We start from the raw sequence: 19,700 nt of genomic DNA on the forward strand, positions 1-19,700 counted from the left end.
CTAGCATGAAGTTCGATGTAAAGAAGTATTACAAAACAAACAACTTCAAACTATAAAAGGCGAAGATGAATAGACTTTTAGTTTAGTAAGGATTGGAAGACACATTCCTTGGAAAGCGACCAGAAATTATAATAGAAGAAGAGTGAAACAAGTTAGATCAAAATGGCAATATCTCAATTCCGTCTAACAGATAAGGTCCTCTATAATGTTATGAGAGAGAAAATCACGGCTGATACATTTGCAAAGTTAAAGAACATCTATTTGAAGAAGTCTCTTGAGAATCGTTTGTAGCTGAAGCTATAATTGTTCAATCTAAAGATGGTTGATGGGGCTGACGTTGAAACCCACATTAGTAACTTCAATAGACTTGTTTGCATATTGTTGGATGTAGATGAGGAGATGAAGGATGAAGTTCAAGCATGTATTTTGTTGAATTCTCTTCCAGAATTGTATGAGTCATTCGAAGACTCTTTATGCACTGGTATGACGACTATTAGTGTTGAGACCATTATCTTAGCTCTTAAGTCGAATGCGATAAGAAAGAAAAGCGATGACGTGAGTGCTTCTAAAGATGCATTGGTTATGAGGTAGAGAAATTTTGAGCGGGATAAATGATCTTCACAATCGAAATCTAAATCTAGGGGTAAGGGCAAAGGCAAGCTGAAGTGCTAGAGTTGTGGCATGACAAGACTAATGAAGAAGGATTGTCAGAATCTTAAGTCTAGAGAAGAGAAATCATAGGGTTCTTTTACAAAGGTCAACACTACGAAATCTATTGAGGAGGCGAGTGGTAGTGGCGTGTTGACCGCATCAAAATCTGGGTTTTTTGACGATGAATGGATTTTGGATACGTGGGCCTTGTATCACATGACCCCTCACAGGAGTTGGTTCACCAGTTATAATGAGTGCGATTATGGCCAGGTGTTCATGGGGAATGACAACGTCTATAATGTGGTTGGTATTGGATCGGTGCGTATCAAAATGCTTGATGGCATAGAGCGTATTTTGATCAATGTGAGATATGTTCCTGAGTTGAGGAAGAGTCTGATATCTCTGGGTGCAAACTCACTGGGTTTGATCGTGTCGTTAAGGTTTCTAAGGGGATACTCATAATCATGAAAGCATAAAGGAATGATAACCTTTACAGGTTGATCAGGAAAACTTTATCGGGTGGAGTTGCAGCATCTGTAGCAGATTCCATGTTTGCACGTATGTGGCATATGCACTTACCCCATATGAATAAGTAGGTTATGAAGGTACTTTCTAATCGTTATTTGATCACCGTTTTGAAAAACTGTGATTTAATATATGAGCATTGTATATATGATAAACAATCAATGTTATTTTTCAAGTCTGGGAAACATGTTTGTAAGAGAGTTTTTTTATTATGTGCATTCTGATATATAGGGGTCGTCTGCCATAGTTTTAGGTGGATTGTAGTCATGGTTCGTTACGTTCATTAACGACTATTCCAGAAAGGTGTGGGTTTATTTTCTGAAAAATATATCTGAGTTTTTCACCTACTTTAAATTGTGAAAAGCGATGGTGGAAAAATAGATAGAGCAAAAGGTAAAAGTGTTGAAGATAGACAACTGAAAAATTTACTTATAGGGAATTCAATCATTTTTTTTGAAAGATGGAGGGATCGTGAGGCACAACAGTGTGCGCTACACCAGAGAAGAATAGTGTGGTTGAGTGGATGAATCAGACTCTCTTGGAGAGGGCCCAATGCATGATAAGTAATATTAGGTTGGGCAAGAAAATGTGGATTGAGACCGTTAATACGACTTGTTACTTGGTGAATCAATCCCCTCCTATTGCTATTGATTGTAAAATTTTAGAAGAAATATAGATTGGTCAGCAGGTAGACTACTTGGGGCTGCAAGTATTTTGTTACGATGCTTAATCTCATGTACCATCAGTTGAGAGAGATAAGCTGGACCAAAGGGCTAAAGTCGGCTATGAACATTCAAATATACAGAGATGAGACATGGGCTAATACTGAGACGCAGAAAGAGATACAGGAATAAATGGAGCAACCACTTGTGAGAAAAAAATATATTAATAGATCATAGGTTATCAATGAGATACATGGATGACTCGAATATTGCATTTACCCTCATTATGGATGATGGAGATTCGTCTACTTTTTAGGAAGCACTTGACGATGTAAATGCTAAAAAGTGAAAAGCGACGATGCATGACGAGATGAAGTTATTGTACAAGAATGAGACATGGGAGCTGATGGAGCTTCCCGTAGAAGGATTCGAAATACAAGGGATGAAGAGCAAGGTTTGCAGGTTGAAGAGATTGTTGCACGGCATGAAACAATTGCCTAGGCAATGGTACAAGAAATTTGATTCTTTCATGATGAGTCAGAAGTTTAGTAGAAGTGAGTATGATCATTGTATCTATTTCAAGACCTCGGGTGATAAGAAGTTCATTATCTTAGTATTGTATGTTAATGTCATGCTTATCGCCAATCCTAACATATTTGAGATAGACATACTGAAGGCTTATTTATAAGGGACAATTGAGATGAAATATCTGGGGGTAGCAAAAATGGTTCTCGACATTGACATACATATAGATTGGAAGAGTAGCAAACTATGATTTAACTTGAGAATGTATTGGTGAAGCATGAGATGGATAAAACAAAGTCGGTTAGTGTCTTGAAATAGATGAAGAAAAACAAGTTATGTCTCATGTGCCTTATTCGAGTGTGGTTTGCATATTGATGGATGTCATGATCTATATGAGATCATATATTTCACATGTGGTAAGCGTTGTTAGCAAATACATTTCTAATCCCGGCAAACAACACTGGAATGCAATGAAATGGATACTTCGATATATTCAAGATACGAAGGACTACGTCTTAATATTTTAAAAATCAAGGGGTAAGTTAGTAGGTTATGTTGATTCAAATTATGCGGGCAGTGTGGATAATAGAAAGTCAACTTTCGTTTACTTGTTTGTGTTAGCGGGGGTGTTAGAAGAAGGCGGTGTGACTCTCGAGAAGATACACACAAGCGTAAATCTGACATATATGCTTACCTAGGTGGTTTATATAGAGAAGTTCAAGTTATGTGTGACTTTTTTGGATATAGTAAAGATAGAGTAAAGACGAAGTATGCATGAGAAACAATGATTGTGTAGCTATCATAGAGACGAAGTAGAGATGGAGGATCGGACATGGTGTGTTGTAGCATGAAGATTAGAGTCATGGTAGAAATTGTTGAAAATCATATGCCTCAAATTGACATATGGATGGACGTGATAAGATCGAGCACTGTCTTCCTCAGGAGATAATTACTTCGAATCTATGGAGCTTCTTTGGACTCCTCATAGAGATTCCTCGAATCCATGAGGAGAGATAGAAAATAGAAACAAATTATAATAAAATTGAAAATAAATTGATTGATGGATAAAAACAAATTTACAATCCTTTAAATAGTGATACCAGACATATAAAAAAGTTTCAGAATCAAACTCCAACTCAAACTCCCTAAAAATTGTGACTTACTATAAATAGTAAACTTACTATTTATAAATGGTCATGATTTCCAGTAAGCTTCCTGGTTTTCGGCCAAAAATAGTAAGTGTCCTATTTGGCCTAACCACGTTGTTCTCCTAAATTTTCTAAGCATTTTTCATGTTGGACACAACTCCTAAAGTTCAATAGATCAAAAGTTATGATCGAACTAAAACTTATAATAAATAATAAAAACAGAAGTAAAATAGATTTTCGACCATCGATCTGATGGAATCTCACAAATTCGGTGTGGGCAACCCGGTGTAATGGGTTGGTTGGCTAAAGTAGCTTCTCCCACCCAAAATCATATATGGTACGTAACTCATTCTGATTTACGAGATATGCCTGTTTTAGTGTTTTGACTGTCACCCCCAAACTCAGAAAACGGGCTCACAAAATTCCTGATCGCCGAATCCGGTATCGACAGCCTCCGTAGTGCCCCATTCTCAGATTCCGGCACTCACATACCAGATTCCGATCCTGGGATCCTACAAGGAGGATTTTCAGTATGAATTTTTTCTTGTAATGGAACATAACTACAAGCATAATCAAGTCACAAAACGACATCACCACATATCCACTAAATCAAAAACTTTAAGTACAATGTGGAAAGGGAAATACAGGGTGATCAAAAGCTTCAAAATAAACTGATGTGCACTCCTGCCTCAGTGCTGCTGCTGTCCAACACTACCTGCACGCAACGGTCGTGCATAAGCTTACAAAAACTTAGAGGGTGGTGTAAGTGTGTGTGCAAGGCCAGCGCCAAGTGTACAGTATCAGAGTAATGCGAAAATATGCGATAAGTCCATGAATGCTATCAGCTGTACCAAAGCTATATGATGCAAGACATGAATGCTATCGGCCATACCAAGGCCATGCGATGCGAGGCCTATGTAGCCAAATGTCATATGCGAGATGCAAAGCAAGCATGCCAGTCCTCATCAAGTACACATATCAGTACAGTTCCTCTTTGGATATCACCGGGGTCTAATACACTCCACACAAACTGCCTCCTCCCTAACTGTATAGTCGAGCAAGTGGAATAGACCTCACTATCCGCCTAACCAGTAGTCTGCCAATACCTACCCGGCTCGTTGATAGCGGACTCATTTACGAGCTGGTCAAATTCAGCCTAGCTTATAGCCCCCTCACTCGGGCGGATAAGGTCACACCCCCTTCCAACCGACCACGACACAGTGGGAGACGCGGCCTACTGGTATTCGGCACTCAGGCGCTCATGTATCTACTCGGTCTAGACGTTGGAGCATCTCCTGGTACCAAAAAGGTTCGGGGACTTTCACCCAAGGACATCCTAAGTGCCCACAATGCTAGAGCCAATATTTTCGGTATCCGATACGACCATCCACGATGTGCCTGTGGAGGCCACGGCCCTGATGTCGCTAGGGCATGCAGTGATCAAGTCACACATATGTGGAATGCATGAGTCACATCGTCAAATCATGCAGTAATCCTGTGCGTATCACGCACTCATGTGGGGGCACTCCGTCTCATAAGGAGTCCCGTAAATGTCACAGCCCAACGGCTTATGCTATGATCAAACATTCCTCATATCAAGCATACATATAATGCGTATGAGTATGTATCATGGAGCTATACTAAGCATGTTATAAAGTGATGAATTATCCCTACAATGCAGATGAGCCTAGAAGGGCTACACACCACAAGTACGGCCTATCAATGGGCCCTAAGGAGAGTCGTAATGCGGACATTTAACTAACATTATACTTGCATTGTGGACGTCAAACCAACATTGCTCCCAAGGCATAGCCTGCCACAAACTATGGAGAAATCACGCATTGCAATGGACCCTAAGGACAACCCATTGGGCCTCGACCCATGGGCCTTAGGTACATCAAATGGGCCGTATCACATGGGCCTTACATTCATCAAATGGGCCACATTAATGGGCCTCACCAATGGGCCTTATGTACATTGCAATGGGCCATAACCCATGGGCCTTAGAATACATCAAAATGAGCCTAATTACGTGGCTTTACGTATCTCAAATGGACTACACTAATTGGGCCCCATATGTACATCAAATGGGCCTCATAACACGGGCCTTATAAATGCCAAGGTGGGCTTTAAAAATTGCCACAAATACATACATACATATATATATATATATATATATATATATATATATATATATATATATATATATATATATATATATATATATATATATATATATATATATATATATATATATATCATGTCTAGCTATCAACCGATCCACTCATCAAATAATAGTAGTAGGACCCACTTGAACCACATATCTGGCTCATTCTTTAGCTCATGCCTTAAAATGAGCTTGCAAAATGGATTGACGGTTGGGGGTGCAACACAAGCATCATGGTGGGGTCCACTGTCCAGACAGCGGACAGTGTAGATGAACACATAAATCATGGTGCGCCCCACCGTCTGCTGGACGGTGGAAATGAAACCCGTGCATTACGTTGGGCTCCAACGTCCCCTGGACGGTGGGAGTGAACACACATAAATCACTGTGGGTCCCATGTGGGGCCCACCATAACATTTATTTCCCATCCAGACGGTTGATAAGGTCGCATGGACCTGGATGAAGGGTAAGAACAAATTTCAGATTGATCCAAAACTTCTGTGGCCCAGAAGAAGTTTTCAAAGGCAGACGTTCAGTCCCATTGTTTCCTACGATGTGGGCCACCTGAGCTTTGGGTGAGGCTGAAATTTGGAGGACAGCTCTCTGCCCTAATGGCCCACCATATGAACGGCTTAGATGACATATAAACATCAAGGTGGGGCCCACGGCTGGAGCCGTGGGACCCTGCTGGCCGACCGTCAACGCAGCAGCGTGCTGCTGCTGTGTCAGTGGCAGCAGACGCTGCCCCTTATTTATTTTTATTTTTATTTTTTGGAAAAACCTGTATTTTTGTGGTTTTTCACGTGTGGGGCCCGCTTCAAGATAATCCACTCTAACCATTAGATTTCATAGTTCATAACAAGTTTATCAAGCCCAATATTGGGCCTGTTTCAGTGTGTAGAAAAATTTAGGGAACTTTAAATGGTGGAGATCACTGTTTGCTAAGCAATGGCCCGCCAGAATCTCAGATTGACCTCATGTTTCGGCTCAACGCCTAAAACGAGATGGTTAATAGGATGGACGGCGTGGATTGAATCCATTCATCAAGGTGGGGCCTAAACAAGTGGGCCACCAAAAGGCTTGTTAACCAAGCTGATATTTGTGTTTCACGTCCAGCGTCCAGGGGACGCTGGACGTTCTGGCGCATGGAATGGTATAAGGTGGGCCCTGCCCCGGTGGGCCACCACATGGCTAGGTGGTGTGGAGCAACACATAAAAAGTGGGCCTCACCTACAATGACTCGGATCCAATACATGCTTCATGGTGGGGTCCATCCAAGTGGGCCATACAGCCATATCATCACACACAAAGATAAATAAATAAAAAGAAAGGGAGAGAGAGAAAAAGGAGAGTGGGACACGCGTGATGGAGGGACCCCGGCACTATGGGCCCTCCATTTCAAGCATCCAATCGTACATCAAGTGGGTCCCATTACACGTGGGCCCATCAAATTGAAAATCAACGGTGGAGATCCTTTCTCCACCAAAATGAAAGGTCTAGATGACCCTATCTATACAAGAAAATAAACATCATGATGGGGTCCATGGAGAATGGCCCCATCATGGACTGATCATGAGGATCAAAGTGGTCCATCGGCCACATCAAGGGTCCAAAGTGAGATCCATACCATTGATCGGTAGGCCTCACTTGGCCCATCATAAAAAAAATATGAAAACTAGCCTATAGGAGCACCCACCGGTCGATCTTCTCGGTCCGTTGAAATGCCGGTCTCCTTAAGCTTCACTTTGATGGTGGAAGATGAGAAGTGAAAGGCTAGGATGGAGGATTTGGGATGGAAAAGTGGGACACACACATGCACTCTCTCACATGGAAGAGAGCTTGGACGTGAGCTCTCTTATTGCTTGGGATAGAGTTGAGAAATGAGAGAGAGAGAGAGAGGGAGAGATGGGATGTAAAGAGAGAGAATGATGGGTGAGGTGATGTGTACTTGACTAGCATAGGTGTGTAAGAGAGAGGGTGAGAAAGGGTTGACTTTGGAGAGAGAAAGCATGGGTTGCTTGTACTTGACATGAGGTCATGGATGGGATTGATTGATGAGATTGATTTAACATATTGTAGAGATTCTCTTGGGATTGCAAACGCGCGGTGTTTTCTTCGAAATAAACGCCGGCTCACATCTTCCTGCCAGGGTATCGGATCGGTGCGAGAGACGCGGAGTCGGAACCGCGGCGACGGTGCGGTCGCAATGGTACAAGTCTTGATTTAAGCTGACTCAAATGTACAGCATATGACTTAGGGTCGATCGTAACGTCGATTATACGTCACAGGTTGCCGAAATTCGATAGGAAGGATCGCGGGATTCGACGGAACAGTACGAATTATGATACGGGTCTTACATTGACGGTCCTGAACACTTCCGCCTTCAATCAGGCCTTCTCTAGACCATCCTGGACATGAAAGTGCTCGTGACCTGCTCTATGTCACGAATCTATGCTGAAACAAGGGCCATCGATCGGTCAACAATTTGGTTGATAGGTCGAAAACTATGGTTGACAGGTCGACTCGACCGATTGACACGTCTCAACCATTCGAATCGACAGGTTAACAGATTGCATAGTTTGCATGATTTGTTTAAATTTCCTTTTTTACTTTTTTTTTTTTGGGTTCATCTCTTGTAATCATCATTTTGTGCTGTTGTTTTTTTTTTTCGAAAAGATTTTTCCATTTAAATTCAAAATAATCTCTATTGAATTTATTTGTATAATTGTAATTACTTTGTTTGATTTTGTTCCGTGTGCTTTTGCGGTCCCAATATATACAATTTATAATAAGGGAAGAAAAAAAAGAGACTGAGAATGGAGACGAGGAAGGGCCCAACAGTTGGGATGTGAATGTAGATGCGTGGACGTGAGATAACTGTTGAAATCGCTTTCAGAAGCCAAGTAGACAGTCACCTCGTCTGAAAAACAACATACCTTCTATTCAAATTCCTATCACTTTTATCTGAAGAAGACAAAGCCGGGCCTCGATATCTAAGCATCTCTTTAACCAGCTAGAAAAGAACAAACGGCTGGTATCAGGTGTCCACCACCCATACCTGCAACAGAACTGCCCATTTGAATTCCTTTCACTTTTTCTTTCCCCCTCACCCCTTGTTCTTTATTGTTTTCAGCAGAAACAACCAAAAAAACAAACGGCTACCAGTTACTACGATTTTCACCATAGTTGAAGACAATGTCAGTGAGCACATAAGAGAAGAAAAAGGGGAAAAAAAAATCTGGTGGTATCACTTGGACCGAAGTTAGCCATCAAATCCTCCAAACTAGTACGTTTGGGTCACATGTATGTGATCAGGATAATCATTTAATTGGCTCTTGTCATGGATGGACCACTCCCCCAAAATGTTCTCCGTAGGGTGACCTTAACCTTTGGATTCTGTCCTACGAACAGAAAGTTCATGACAGAAATACAGCAATGGTTCACGTTCGACTGAAAACTGTCACAATATTTACTGTGTAGGATAATTCAACCTGGGTATGTTCCATCCTGGAAAGGACTCAAAAGGGCAATGGGCTGGATTACATGAACATGGGCACACGTGTGTAGACTTAGCAAAGCTCTCTGAGTCTTTTAACCGCAAGATTAAGAAAGAAATTGTTTTCTGGAATATTTTTTCAAATTCCAGATTGGCTTATTTAAATGGCCATGCCGTGATTCATGGACCGATGATTCTTTCCGCCAGCCCATCAAACCATCCAACTTAATTGTTTTTTAATACATACATATAATAATATATATATATATATATATAGAGAGAGAGAGAGAGAGAGAGAGAGAGAGAGAGAGAGAGAGAGAGAGAGAGAGAGTAGAAATTTTTTTAATGACTGTAATTCCCGTTTGCGTTGAATATTATGTACGGCGTCTAGACGGGTAAGAAGGTACAACGGAGGGTAGTTGTTTGATAAGCTAGCATGGCGTGATGGTTGATAACTAGGCATTTAAAACTGTACACATGTCATACCTTGACTTATTAAGTTAAACTATATAAGTTCTACGACCCAACGTGGATGAGATCATTACCCAAATGATAGATAAGATCTGAAGATCATCACCCAAAAGATAAGAACTATATTAAAGTAATTATAGTGGGTCATGTGCCCAATAAGTTAGTAATCTAGTGACACACATGTCATACATGCAATTCTTGAAAGGATTTTTAATATAATCTAAGCTTCTATTTTGGATTTATAATCCTCAGTCATTCTATTGTGCCAAACATATCAGGGATGTTTGGCACCATGGATTTGAGGGGATTTGAAATTCCCTTTATATTCGGCACCCTAAAGTAATTAGGGGTTTCAAATCCAGGAAATTTTAAATCAGCTCAAGGAGGGGTTTGAAATCCAAGGTTAAAGCTTGTATTACATATGCATGTGTAACATGCGTGTTGTCATGCTGCTATATATTGGATACATGGCCAACTAAAGATATCTCAAACCAATTAGATTATAAACTATAATTACTTTAATAGGATAATCTATGAGATTTAGAAGTTCATTATTTTCAGGCAAAATATATATTTCAACGGGCTTATTACAATCATTGTATCAAAATTAGATAGTACACTAATTAGAGGTATTAAAGTTGATTTAGTAATTAAATTCAAATCCCTATAAATATGCTATGCATAATAGCTACTTTTGGATTACAAGAGATTCTGAATACACAATGGCAGGATTCTAAATCCAGGGGGTTCCAAATTTATGGGTTTTTGAATCCACCCTCCCAAACAGGGCCTAAGTAATTTCATACTCTATCAGACCATGGCGCTTGTATTCAAGCTCTTAAAAATTGTAACCACGGTGAATATTAAGTGAAATTAAACTAATTTAATATGGAACTAGCTGGTGCCAAGTTACCGTCCAAAATCAGATTGATTGAACCATCTAACATTGGATTCATGGACACCGGTTGAAATTGGGTTATTGATAATTTTGAATTTCATCCATCCCACGTATCCACCAATAGACAGTCAAATAAATGGATAACGGTAGTTTTGGTTTATCATACATGTAAATTGGGATTCATAATTTGGGTAGTTGAATTTAAATTACTTCCAGGTATGCAATTTCAAAGTAATTTTATAGTGCTTGTGTCTCATCCAGCACGGCGTGGAGTTTTTCTCCTTTGATAATTTCTACGTGAAAAAGCCTTGTTACTCTTTATCAAAGTGGAAGGTTGCACAATGAGGAAAAGAAAAGGGAGATATTTCATACTTTGGTTGCGTGAGCTGCACTCATCAACTGTAAAAGAGGCGCACCTTAGCTCAAATTAAGCTGACTAGGCTGTGAAAGTCATTGATGCTAAGGGCGCCGATTAGGTACTACCCCGCCTGTTTGGAGCTCCGGACAGGAGTCTCCGAGGGCCACTGACAGGCCAACATGATGCATGAATTTTATCCACACCGCCCATCTATTTTTACATATTATTTTAGGTTGTGAAACCAAAAATAACTAAGATCCAAGCCTCAAATGGATCACAAAGTGGGGATTAAATTCCTACTGTTGAAAAATTATTAAGGGCTACAAAATTTTTGGATCAAGATGATATATATTTTCTTTTTTCACTCCATCCAAGTGTATATGACCATATCAACAGATTGGATGGCAAATAAACAACACAGGGGACCTTAAGAAGGTTTCAATAGTGGGCATCCTTAGCACAGCTGCTTCTCCACTTGAAACTTAGATATGTTTTATTTTTGATCCAGTATGCTAAAATGTTATGTAAAAGCAGATGGACGGTGTGGATAGAATTCATACATCACGGTGACCTCTCAGTAGCCCTCCCAGCCTCTGACTGTCCCGAGATCCGAACAGGCGGGGATAATACCTAATCCTCGCGCCTGATGCTAACTGCAGTCGTCATCAGTTTGGTCCAGCCATTCTAATCTCTTATTTACGGGCATTTGTTCATTGAAAAAGACCTTAGTATATTTTCACTTTTAACCGTTAAATTCATATCCAGCAATCTCGTCCGCTAAATCAAATAGGTATAATTGTTGGTTGATAATGTATCTATACTTGGACCCATAATTTAGACTGTTTAATTTGAATTATATTATTCCACATGCTTAATGTCTTACTAACTTATAAGTACCTGAGTATCATCTATCAGACTTAGCTAGAGTATTAAAGTAGAATAAAAAAAACACAAAAAAGAAAAAAGAAAAAAAAATAAAAATAAGTGTAGGTCAAAGCACTATTAAATTCATCCACACCGTTCAAAGTCGTAATAAACGGCTAGACCTTGAAAATGGAAGCTCCTTATTAAATGTAGGAAAGCTAATATAGATCTCTTGCTCTTTGCGTATCCGATGGTTGCAAGAAGGGTCCGTTGTAATGTAATTGTCTTTCAACGTAGGAAACTGCAGTTCTAAACTGTTTAGCCCATAACACATATAATGTGTAATATAATGTTCAATTCCGGAAAAATATGTTAGAAGAAATGAGTAAACTTCTTTTTTAAAAAAAAGAAAAGAAAAAGAAAGAACGGGGACAAGGGTATATTGGGCATTTCGAAATAGTGGTGGTTCGAACTCACAAGTGGTCCTTGCACTTTTATCCCACCGCAAAAACCGCTTACACCACTTGGACTTGGGGCCTATTCCCACAGCGAGAGGCCAAAACCACGCGTTCGAGAGCATTAAAACCGCCTATGAGCCCAACGAGCCCACCCAAGTGGCCTTGTTCTCCCGAATCCAAACCGCTTGCACATGGCGGTTTCTGGTCCCAACAGCACAGGTGTCAGTTTGTCATTACGTTGGACGGATATCCCTCCCCCCAAACGTCTATTTATTCCCCGCAAAAACCACTGCCTTCTCATCACAACCTCCCTTCTCTCCCTTCCTACGAATGCACTCTGTTTCCTCCACCACCTCTCTGTAATCCCTCTCTCTTTCTGTCTCTCTCGTCTTCTTTTCTTTTTTGGCCATTCTAAGAAGATGGTCTCACAAGTATCAATTTCTTATAAAATGCTGAAAAACAGGAATATTTTGTGCAGGAAAATGGCTCTCCTTGGGATTTTTTTGATAGGCTTTGTCTCAATTTTCAAATCGGTTCATGGGTATGGTGGAGGTTGGAATAGTGCTCATGCCACCTTCTATGGAGGGGGTGATGCTTCTGGCACAATGGGTACGTTCCAAATTGCTGTTACAATGCACACCCTGGGCGCATTTTAGAGGGGGGGGGGGGGGGGTGTGCAATTTGGATGAGCTTGTGTTATTGATTTTTTTTTAATTTTTTATTTTCTTTGTTGTTGTTGTAGGTGGTGCTTGTGGCTATGGGAACCTGTATAGTCAGGGGTATGGGACAAACACAGCAGCATTGAGCACTGCACTTTTTAACAATGGGCTGAGTTGTGGGTCTTGTTATGAGATTAGGTGTGCGAATGACCCAAGGTGGTGCCTCCCAGGCTCGATTGTGGTCACTGCCACTAACTTCTGCCCACCAAACAATGCCCTCCCTAACAATGCAGGGGGTTGGTGCAACCCTCCCCAGCAGCATTTTGACCTCTCTCAGCCTGTCTTCCAACACATTGCTCAGTACAAGGCTGGTATTGTTCCTGTTTCTTATAGAAGGTATACTTCCTTTGACTTTGTTTTTGTTCATGTCACTCATGAATGTCCATTCTTAGATTAGTTACCTGTTTCTATTGGGTATTTTTGTGGGTTATTCTCGAGTTTATCTCCCACTTTTCTTTTCTTTTTTCCCTGGATGATTTCCCTTTTGGGTTTTTATTTTATTTTTACCCTGAAATTTCCCTTACTTTTGGCCGAAGAGCTTGTTTTTTTGTTGGTTTTATGGTGGGTTGTTTGAATATTGTCCTGTTTATGCTCATGTCTTTTCCTGGGTGCTGGGGCCATGTTTTTACGCTTACCAACCAAACGCTGTATTTTTATGACACCAGAAGCCTTGTTTATGTTGAGAAATTGTGGGTATACCTTTATTCCCTTGTTCTAAATGCTCTCGTGTCTTTTTCCTTGTTAAAACTCTTTCAATGGTCTCAGCAAATGAGTTTTAACCCTTTTGTCTAGTTACATTACAACACTTGTAGTTGGTTTTATTCCACTTGCACCATGTGGCTGATTCTCATTTCTTTTCTTCGCACTGAATCTGTTTTGTTTTGTGCTTTGTAGGGTACCCTGCAGGAAGAGGGGAGGCATTAGGTTCACCATCAATGGCCATTCCTACTTCAACTTGGTCCTTATCACCAACGTGGGAGGTGCTGGTGATGTGCATTCAGTTTCCATCAAAGGCTCGAGGACAGGATGGCAGCCAATGTCTAGGAACTGGGGCCAGAACTGGCAAAGCAACACCTACCTTAATGGCCAAAGCCTCTCTTTCAAGGTCACAACAAGCGACGGCCGTACCGTGGTGTCCTTCAACGTTGCTCCTGCTCATTGGTCCTTTGGCCAGACCTTTAGTGGTCGGCAATTCGCCTAGGCATATGCCTATAATCTCAGCTAATATTTCAGCTAAATCTACAAGTGCCTCTATATTTAGAGGCAGCTGGTATAATACATTCTAGTGAGATTATACTAGCTGCTTAGTATGTAGCGTAGCTCAGACAATGTTGGGTCATCATGAAAAGGGCTTATTTTAAAATGGCTCTTCTCATTTTAATTTTATTGTGGTTTTTCTATTCTCAGGCCTTTTTTATGGGCTTTAACTGAGGGATAGAAAACAAAAAAGTAGTGTACTCTTCTGTTAAGACAGGAGCTGGCAGAGGTGGACTTTTACCACCCGCCATTAGTATACGTAGACTGTTTCTCTTTTCTTTTTTACTTATGGAGTTCGTTGCTTTTATAAGACCACTGTAATCAGCTACTTGCTGAGTATGTCCTTGGTATGTTGAGCTATGTGAGGCAGGAAATGTAAAATCTCCAACTTGCTAGTAATGAAGACATTTTATTATCTCGTGGTGACTTTGACAAGGTTTTACTCTAGTGAACCTCCTTCTTCTTCTTCTTTTTTTTTAAAAAAACTTCAGTGAATCAATAAAATAAGGACTGATGAATTCATTTGGTGGGCCACACCCTTGCAAATGCTTGTTACAATGGATTATTGAATTTAATTGTGGTCATTTGATGAATGGGATGTGTCCTGCCTTTTAAGTCAGGTGATCTTCAATGGGCGGCCTAACTTTTTAGGCACAGATGTTGATGTTGTATGCATGTGATATGTTGGCATCCTTGTGCTCATTAGATAGATGGAAACTGTGTGGTCCCTGGAGACAGATGTGAAGATTCCTTCTCATAATAATAGGTTTTATATTCTTTGGGAAGTGTTTGGTAGCTGGTTTTAATATTTATCAGCTTCATAATTCCCTGATTTTATTTTATTTTTAAAATGAAAATCTAGTTATGTAATTTACTCCTTGGGCCACATCCGTACACTGAGTCATTCTTGTGGCCTCCAATTGTTGGGCCGGCTAGATATACATACCAGGTGACCATCATGGAGTGTCCCACAATTTGTGTGGATTGGATAACATTAGCAGGAAAGAAATGGTTGTATCAAATGCACCGACAAAGCTAGATCATCTCCTCCAAAGATACTAGGGTGAGATTCTATCAATTTGTTAGTCTTTAATGGCAATAATTAAAGTTATTTAAAAGGATTTTCTGATGAGGACAGCAGAGATTTTCATCAACAGGGATTGGTAACAAAGTCTAGTAACCATGCATTTATTTGGTCGAGGTGGTAGATGTGCTATTAATGAAAACAACTAACTTTGAGGTGAATAATAGGGTGTAATTCTGTCAAATTCAGTGTTATTACTTATTAATGAAAACAACTAACTTTGAGGTGAATAAAAGGATGTAATTCTGCCAAATTCACTGCGTTTAACCATACCAATACCCGTGATTTAAATTTTATTTATTTATTTATTTATTAGGGGGCATTTCTCGGTGGGTATTGATCATACGAGTTCAGTCAAATATATATACACATATGTCGAGCTGTGTGGGCCGCACTGCATTGTGTGTCGAACATCAAACACCATGCATTTGATGGGTGCCCTTTAAATTATGGGATACTCCAAAAATCAGCCGGAACTCAGGTGGGCCATACCATCTAAAATCATGTGAAGACACGCCTAAAACATATAAAATCATGTAGCGGGGCCAACCTAAAATTTGGTTGCATCTGAAACTTGGTTTGGTCCCTCATCCAAGTGGGACACACATAATGGATGGGCTGGATTTATGAACCACATCTCGGTGAGCCCAACAAATGATTATGAATGTTTTAATGGGAGGATAACCCCTCTCAACTTTTGTATGTAGTGTGGCCCACACAAGTCATGGATTGACTTGATTTTTAAGCCTGTGTTCCACTGTGGAATCATACATCTGGCTGATGGGGTAGATGTTCGACACGCATCACGGTGGGCCCACAGCTCGAAATAGTGGACCTTAATGAGCAGCAGGGTAGACATTGAAGTTGTTGCAACAACATTGACACACACATATAGACACACACACATACTCGATTTGGCTCAGCAAGGTAGATGCCACCCTTTAATGAAGTTGTTGCAACAACATTGACAAAACCAACATGGACCTTAATGAGAAGTACTGAAAGATAAGACCATTAGGATTCTTTTGACATACTTGTCTGTTTTACTTCTTCCATTGAATGCCTTGTTTGTCGGTGCCTCCAATTACAGAGAATGTCTCTCATCGAACCCAAGTAGTCTAAATCAAGCTCTCTCTCTCTCTCTCTCTCTCTCTCTCTCTCTCTCCCTCTCTCCCTCTCTCTCTCTCTCTCCCTAAAACATGCAAGGTGGTCACTTAGATGCTTGTATTTAATATAAATTGAAATATAAATCATAATTATCATAGGATCCATTTGAATTGAAATTTTCAGTTTTATTGAGCATTGTGTAGATAGAATCTAATGAAATAAAAAATTTACATTTGGCAAAAAGAGTGAAACCATGTCATTTTTTAAGTATAAATCAAATGAATTCTATGAACTCTCATACATGAATCACCATGATATTTATGTGAAATCTACCCCAATTACCAGGTGTCAATCCATTTTAGCCATAAGGCAAAAAAATAAAAATAAAATCAACTGGTCCTGAATCACAGATGTGCATTATTTTTTATTCCCAAGCCTAAATTTTAGCTTGGCATATAATGACTAAAGTAGTGTAATTCATATAATCATCATGATGGGCCTTGAAAAAATATCAAGGGTGACATCCCTCTTCCAACCATTTTCCTTGGTATAGCTTATTTGAATTATGAACATGACTAGTTTTTCAACCATACAATTAAAATAGAATGACACACTTGGTAATAGAGGTTGATATCACTTAAACATCACCACATAGAATCCATAATAATTGATGTTGAATTTAAGTGGAATTCATTTATCACCATAGTACACGCTGCCAAATGTAAAAGCTTTTTGCAATTCACATTAATTGCCACTAAATCCACACTACCAAAACTGTTCTTAAGTTTTCTTCTAGGATTTACAAGAGGAAACATTATTTTTACCAAAACTGTGTTTCCATTATTTACTTTCGTTTCCTGAAAATGTCATTCCCTCTGGTATCTTAAAAATGCTTTTATTTATATTTATATTTTTGAGATCTATTTCTTTACCCATGTGTAAAAACAGTTTTCAAGAAACTAAACGTGAGGAAATAACCCATCTGTGTACAAAATGCCTCACTTTCATGTTAGTCACATGTGCCACCAATCGTCTTTAAGCAGCCCTCATATGACCATATGGCGCATGTGCCAGCATCACTATTAAAGTGCAATACGTGTGACACTGCTTATTTTCAAGTGCCCCATTTGTTAACATGCTACATCTGCGGCGTACCACTGTCATCTTCAATCACATTTCGTGCCATTGTGCTGATTTGCAGCATGTTCCACATGTGTCATTACCATTTGCAATTGTACCACATGTGTCAATGTTCCATATGTGCAGTGTGCTACACGTAACTACCTGACCTGATACCAGAGAAGCTTTCTTTAAAATCTTATTCTTTTTACACTTTTAGCATTTGAGAGTAGGCTTCTTCGTGCCTAAATTAAACTTAGGATGATCCATGAAAGCTATATTCATGCATGACCATATGTATATATTAAGAGGCTTGTATGGGCACTCATCCACCATTCCCTTATCCTATTTCAGCTCCACTATATAGGCATGGAGAATGGACGCTCTATATTAATTATAGCAGAAAAAGGTCTCATCATTGATGAAGCCAGCCTTTGATGGCCCACCCTCATAAGAAAAATAATGTAATCAGATGATACTAACCATTTGATTAATGGATTAGAGCGGATAGCTTATATTGATTATAGTATAAAAGCTTTGATCGTTGATCGAGGCCATTCAACACATGCATCTCATCATTTATGACCCATCCATCTCAACAATCACTTTGATTGGATGATCCTAACCATTTCATCAATGTTTTGGAGAATGCTGGCTATGCTAAAAAGGTCTGATCATTGATTTGAATATCTAATATGTGCTTGTACAACTTTTATGCCCCTTCATTCTAAAAAATCACTTTAATTGGATGATCCTAACCATTTGATCAATAGTTTAAAGAATGAACATGGAAAAGATTGAATCATTGCTCTGGATTATCCTTCATGAGCAACCCATCTTTGATTAACCATTCCTCTCTAAAAAATCACTTTGAAGGATTGATTCTAAACAGTTTTTATTTTTATTTTTATTTTTTATTTATTTTTACACACACACCCCCACACACTCACAGTCACACTAGTGGAATTTCACCACCTATGGGCACTGGAACCCTTGACCGGGAGTTGAAACTCCAGAGTCTACCACCCGAGCAAGAGTAAGGACCCATTAAAAGGTCACTCCTGATGGATTGATGGATTGATTCTAAACAGTTGATCTATGACTAGATGAATGGATGCCCCAGTATACTATATGTCTAATAATGGACTTGGACCATCCTTCATGTGCATCCAACCATCGTTGGCCCATTCCTCAAATCACTTTGATTGCACGGTCTTGACATCTGATCAATGATTTAAAGACTTAAAGACTGGATGGTCCATATTGATTTGAAGACTATCATTGATTTCGACCATCTAAGTATGTGCGCACACCTTTGAAGTTCAGTCCTCATCCAAAAGCACTTTGATTGGATATCCTAAGCTTCTGATTAAGAGCTTGGAGAATGGATGGTCATATTAAAAGTGGTCATTGATCTGAACCATCCATCATGCACGGCACCTTTGATTGCCCATCCCTACCAAAATTTACTTTGAACAGTTCATCCTAACCATTAATCAATGACTTAGAGAATGAATGAAAGATCTATGTTGATTTTACTAAAAAGGGTTTGAACATCACGTTTACCAGATTAGCCTAATAACATGATCGAGGACTTAGAGAACGCTCCACATTGATTATACCAGATAAGGTCTGATCATTGATGTAGACCACCTATCGTATGCGTCCGGCTTCCCTCTTAATTTCACTTGATGGGTTGGCCCTAACTATTCAATCCATGCATACGAGAATGAACAGTGTTCATCCCCATTATCACCATTGCCTATAAGAATGAATCAGGAAGAACTACGTATCATTGCAAATCCGCATAGTGCATTTGAAGATTTGTGGATATGTGTGGAGAAGATTTCTCAATAAATATAACTAGAACGTATCAGATGGTGCCATGTATTATTCGAGAGACCGATGAAGAAGCAATCATATGAAATGACAGGTGGCATGGGGAGAAATGGAAAAGTTCGAAGTGGTGGTGAACGGTTTTGGTAACCGTTGTAATGTGGGAAGGATATAGATAAGTAAATTAAGTTATAAATATCAAAGAAATTCAACAAGAAAAATTATCTTCTACGACTCTAATAAAAATTAAATTTATATTTCAATTACCCTTTAAATTATCAGTCAAATTACATTTTATAATATAATCTTTTAATTTTTCTGTCAAGCAAATTACATTTCTTATTATAATTATTTA

The 19,700-nt window shown here is 39.5% G+C and overlaps 1 protein-coding gene across 1 annotated transcript; it reads left to right on the forward strand.

Moving 5' to 3' along the window:
• Positions 1–12,538: 12,538 nt before the first annotated feature.
• On the forward strand, positions 12,539–14,614 carry LOC131242051 (expansin-A10-like). Its single transcript, XM_058240420.1, has 4 exons — positions 12,539–12,582; positions 12,687–12,832; positions 12,966–13,278; positions 13,837–14,614. Exons 1-4 carry the CDS (start codon positions 12,554–12,556, stop codon positions 14,141–14,143), a joined length of 795 nt encoding a protein of 264 aa, XP_058096403.1. The 5' UTR covers positions 12,539–12,553; the 3' UTR covers positions 14,144–14,614.
• Positions 14,615–19,700: the final 5,086 nt, after the last annotated feature.

The sequence above is a fragment of the Magnolia sinica genome, chromosome 4, assembly GCF_029962835.1.
Source record: "Magnolia sinica isolate HGM2019 chromosome 4, MsV1, whole genome shotgun sequence".
In the NCBI taxonomy this organism is placed as follows: domain Eukaryota; kingdom Viridiplantae; phylum Streptophyta; class Magnoliopsida; order Magnoliales; family Magnoliaceae; genus Magnolia; species Magnolia sinica.

Coding starts and splice junctions, on each gene's coding strand:
- LOC131242051 (XM_058240420.1), top strand. CDS start 12,554: ATGCACTCTGTTTCCTCCACCACCTCTCT. Junction 12,833..12,965: donor TGATGCTTCTGGCACAATGG/GTACGTTCCAAA, acceptor TTGTTGTTGTAG/GTGGTGCTTGTGGCTATGGG. Junction 13,279..13,836: donor GTTCCTGTTTCTTATAGAAG/GTATACTTCCTT, acceptor TGTGCTTTGTAG/GGTACCCTGCAGGAAGAGGG.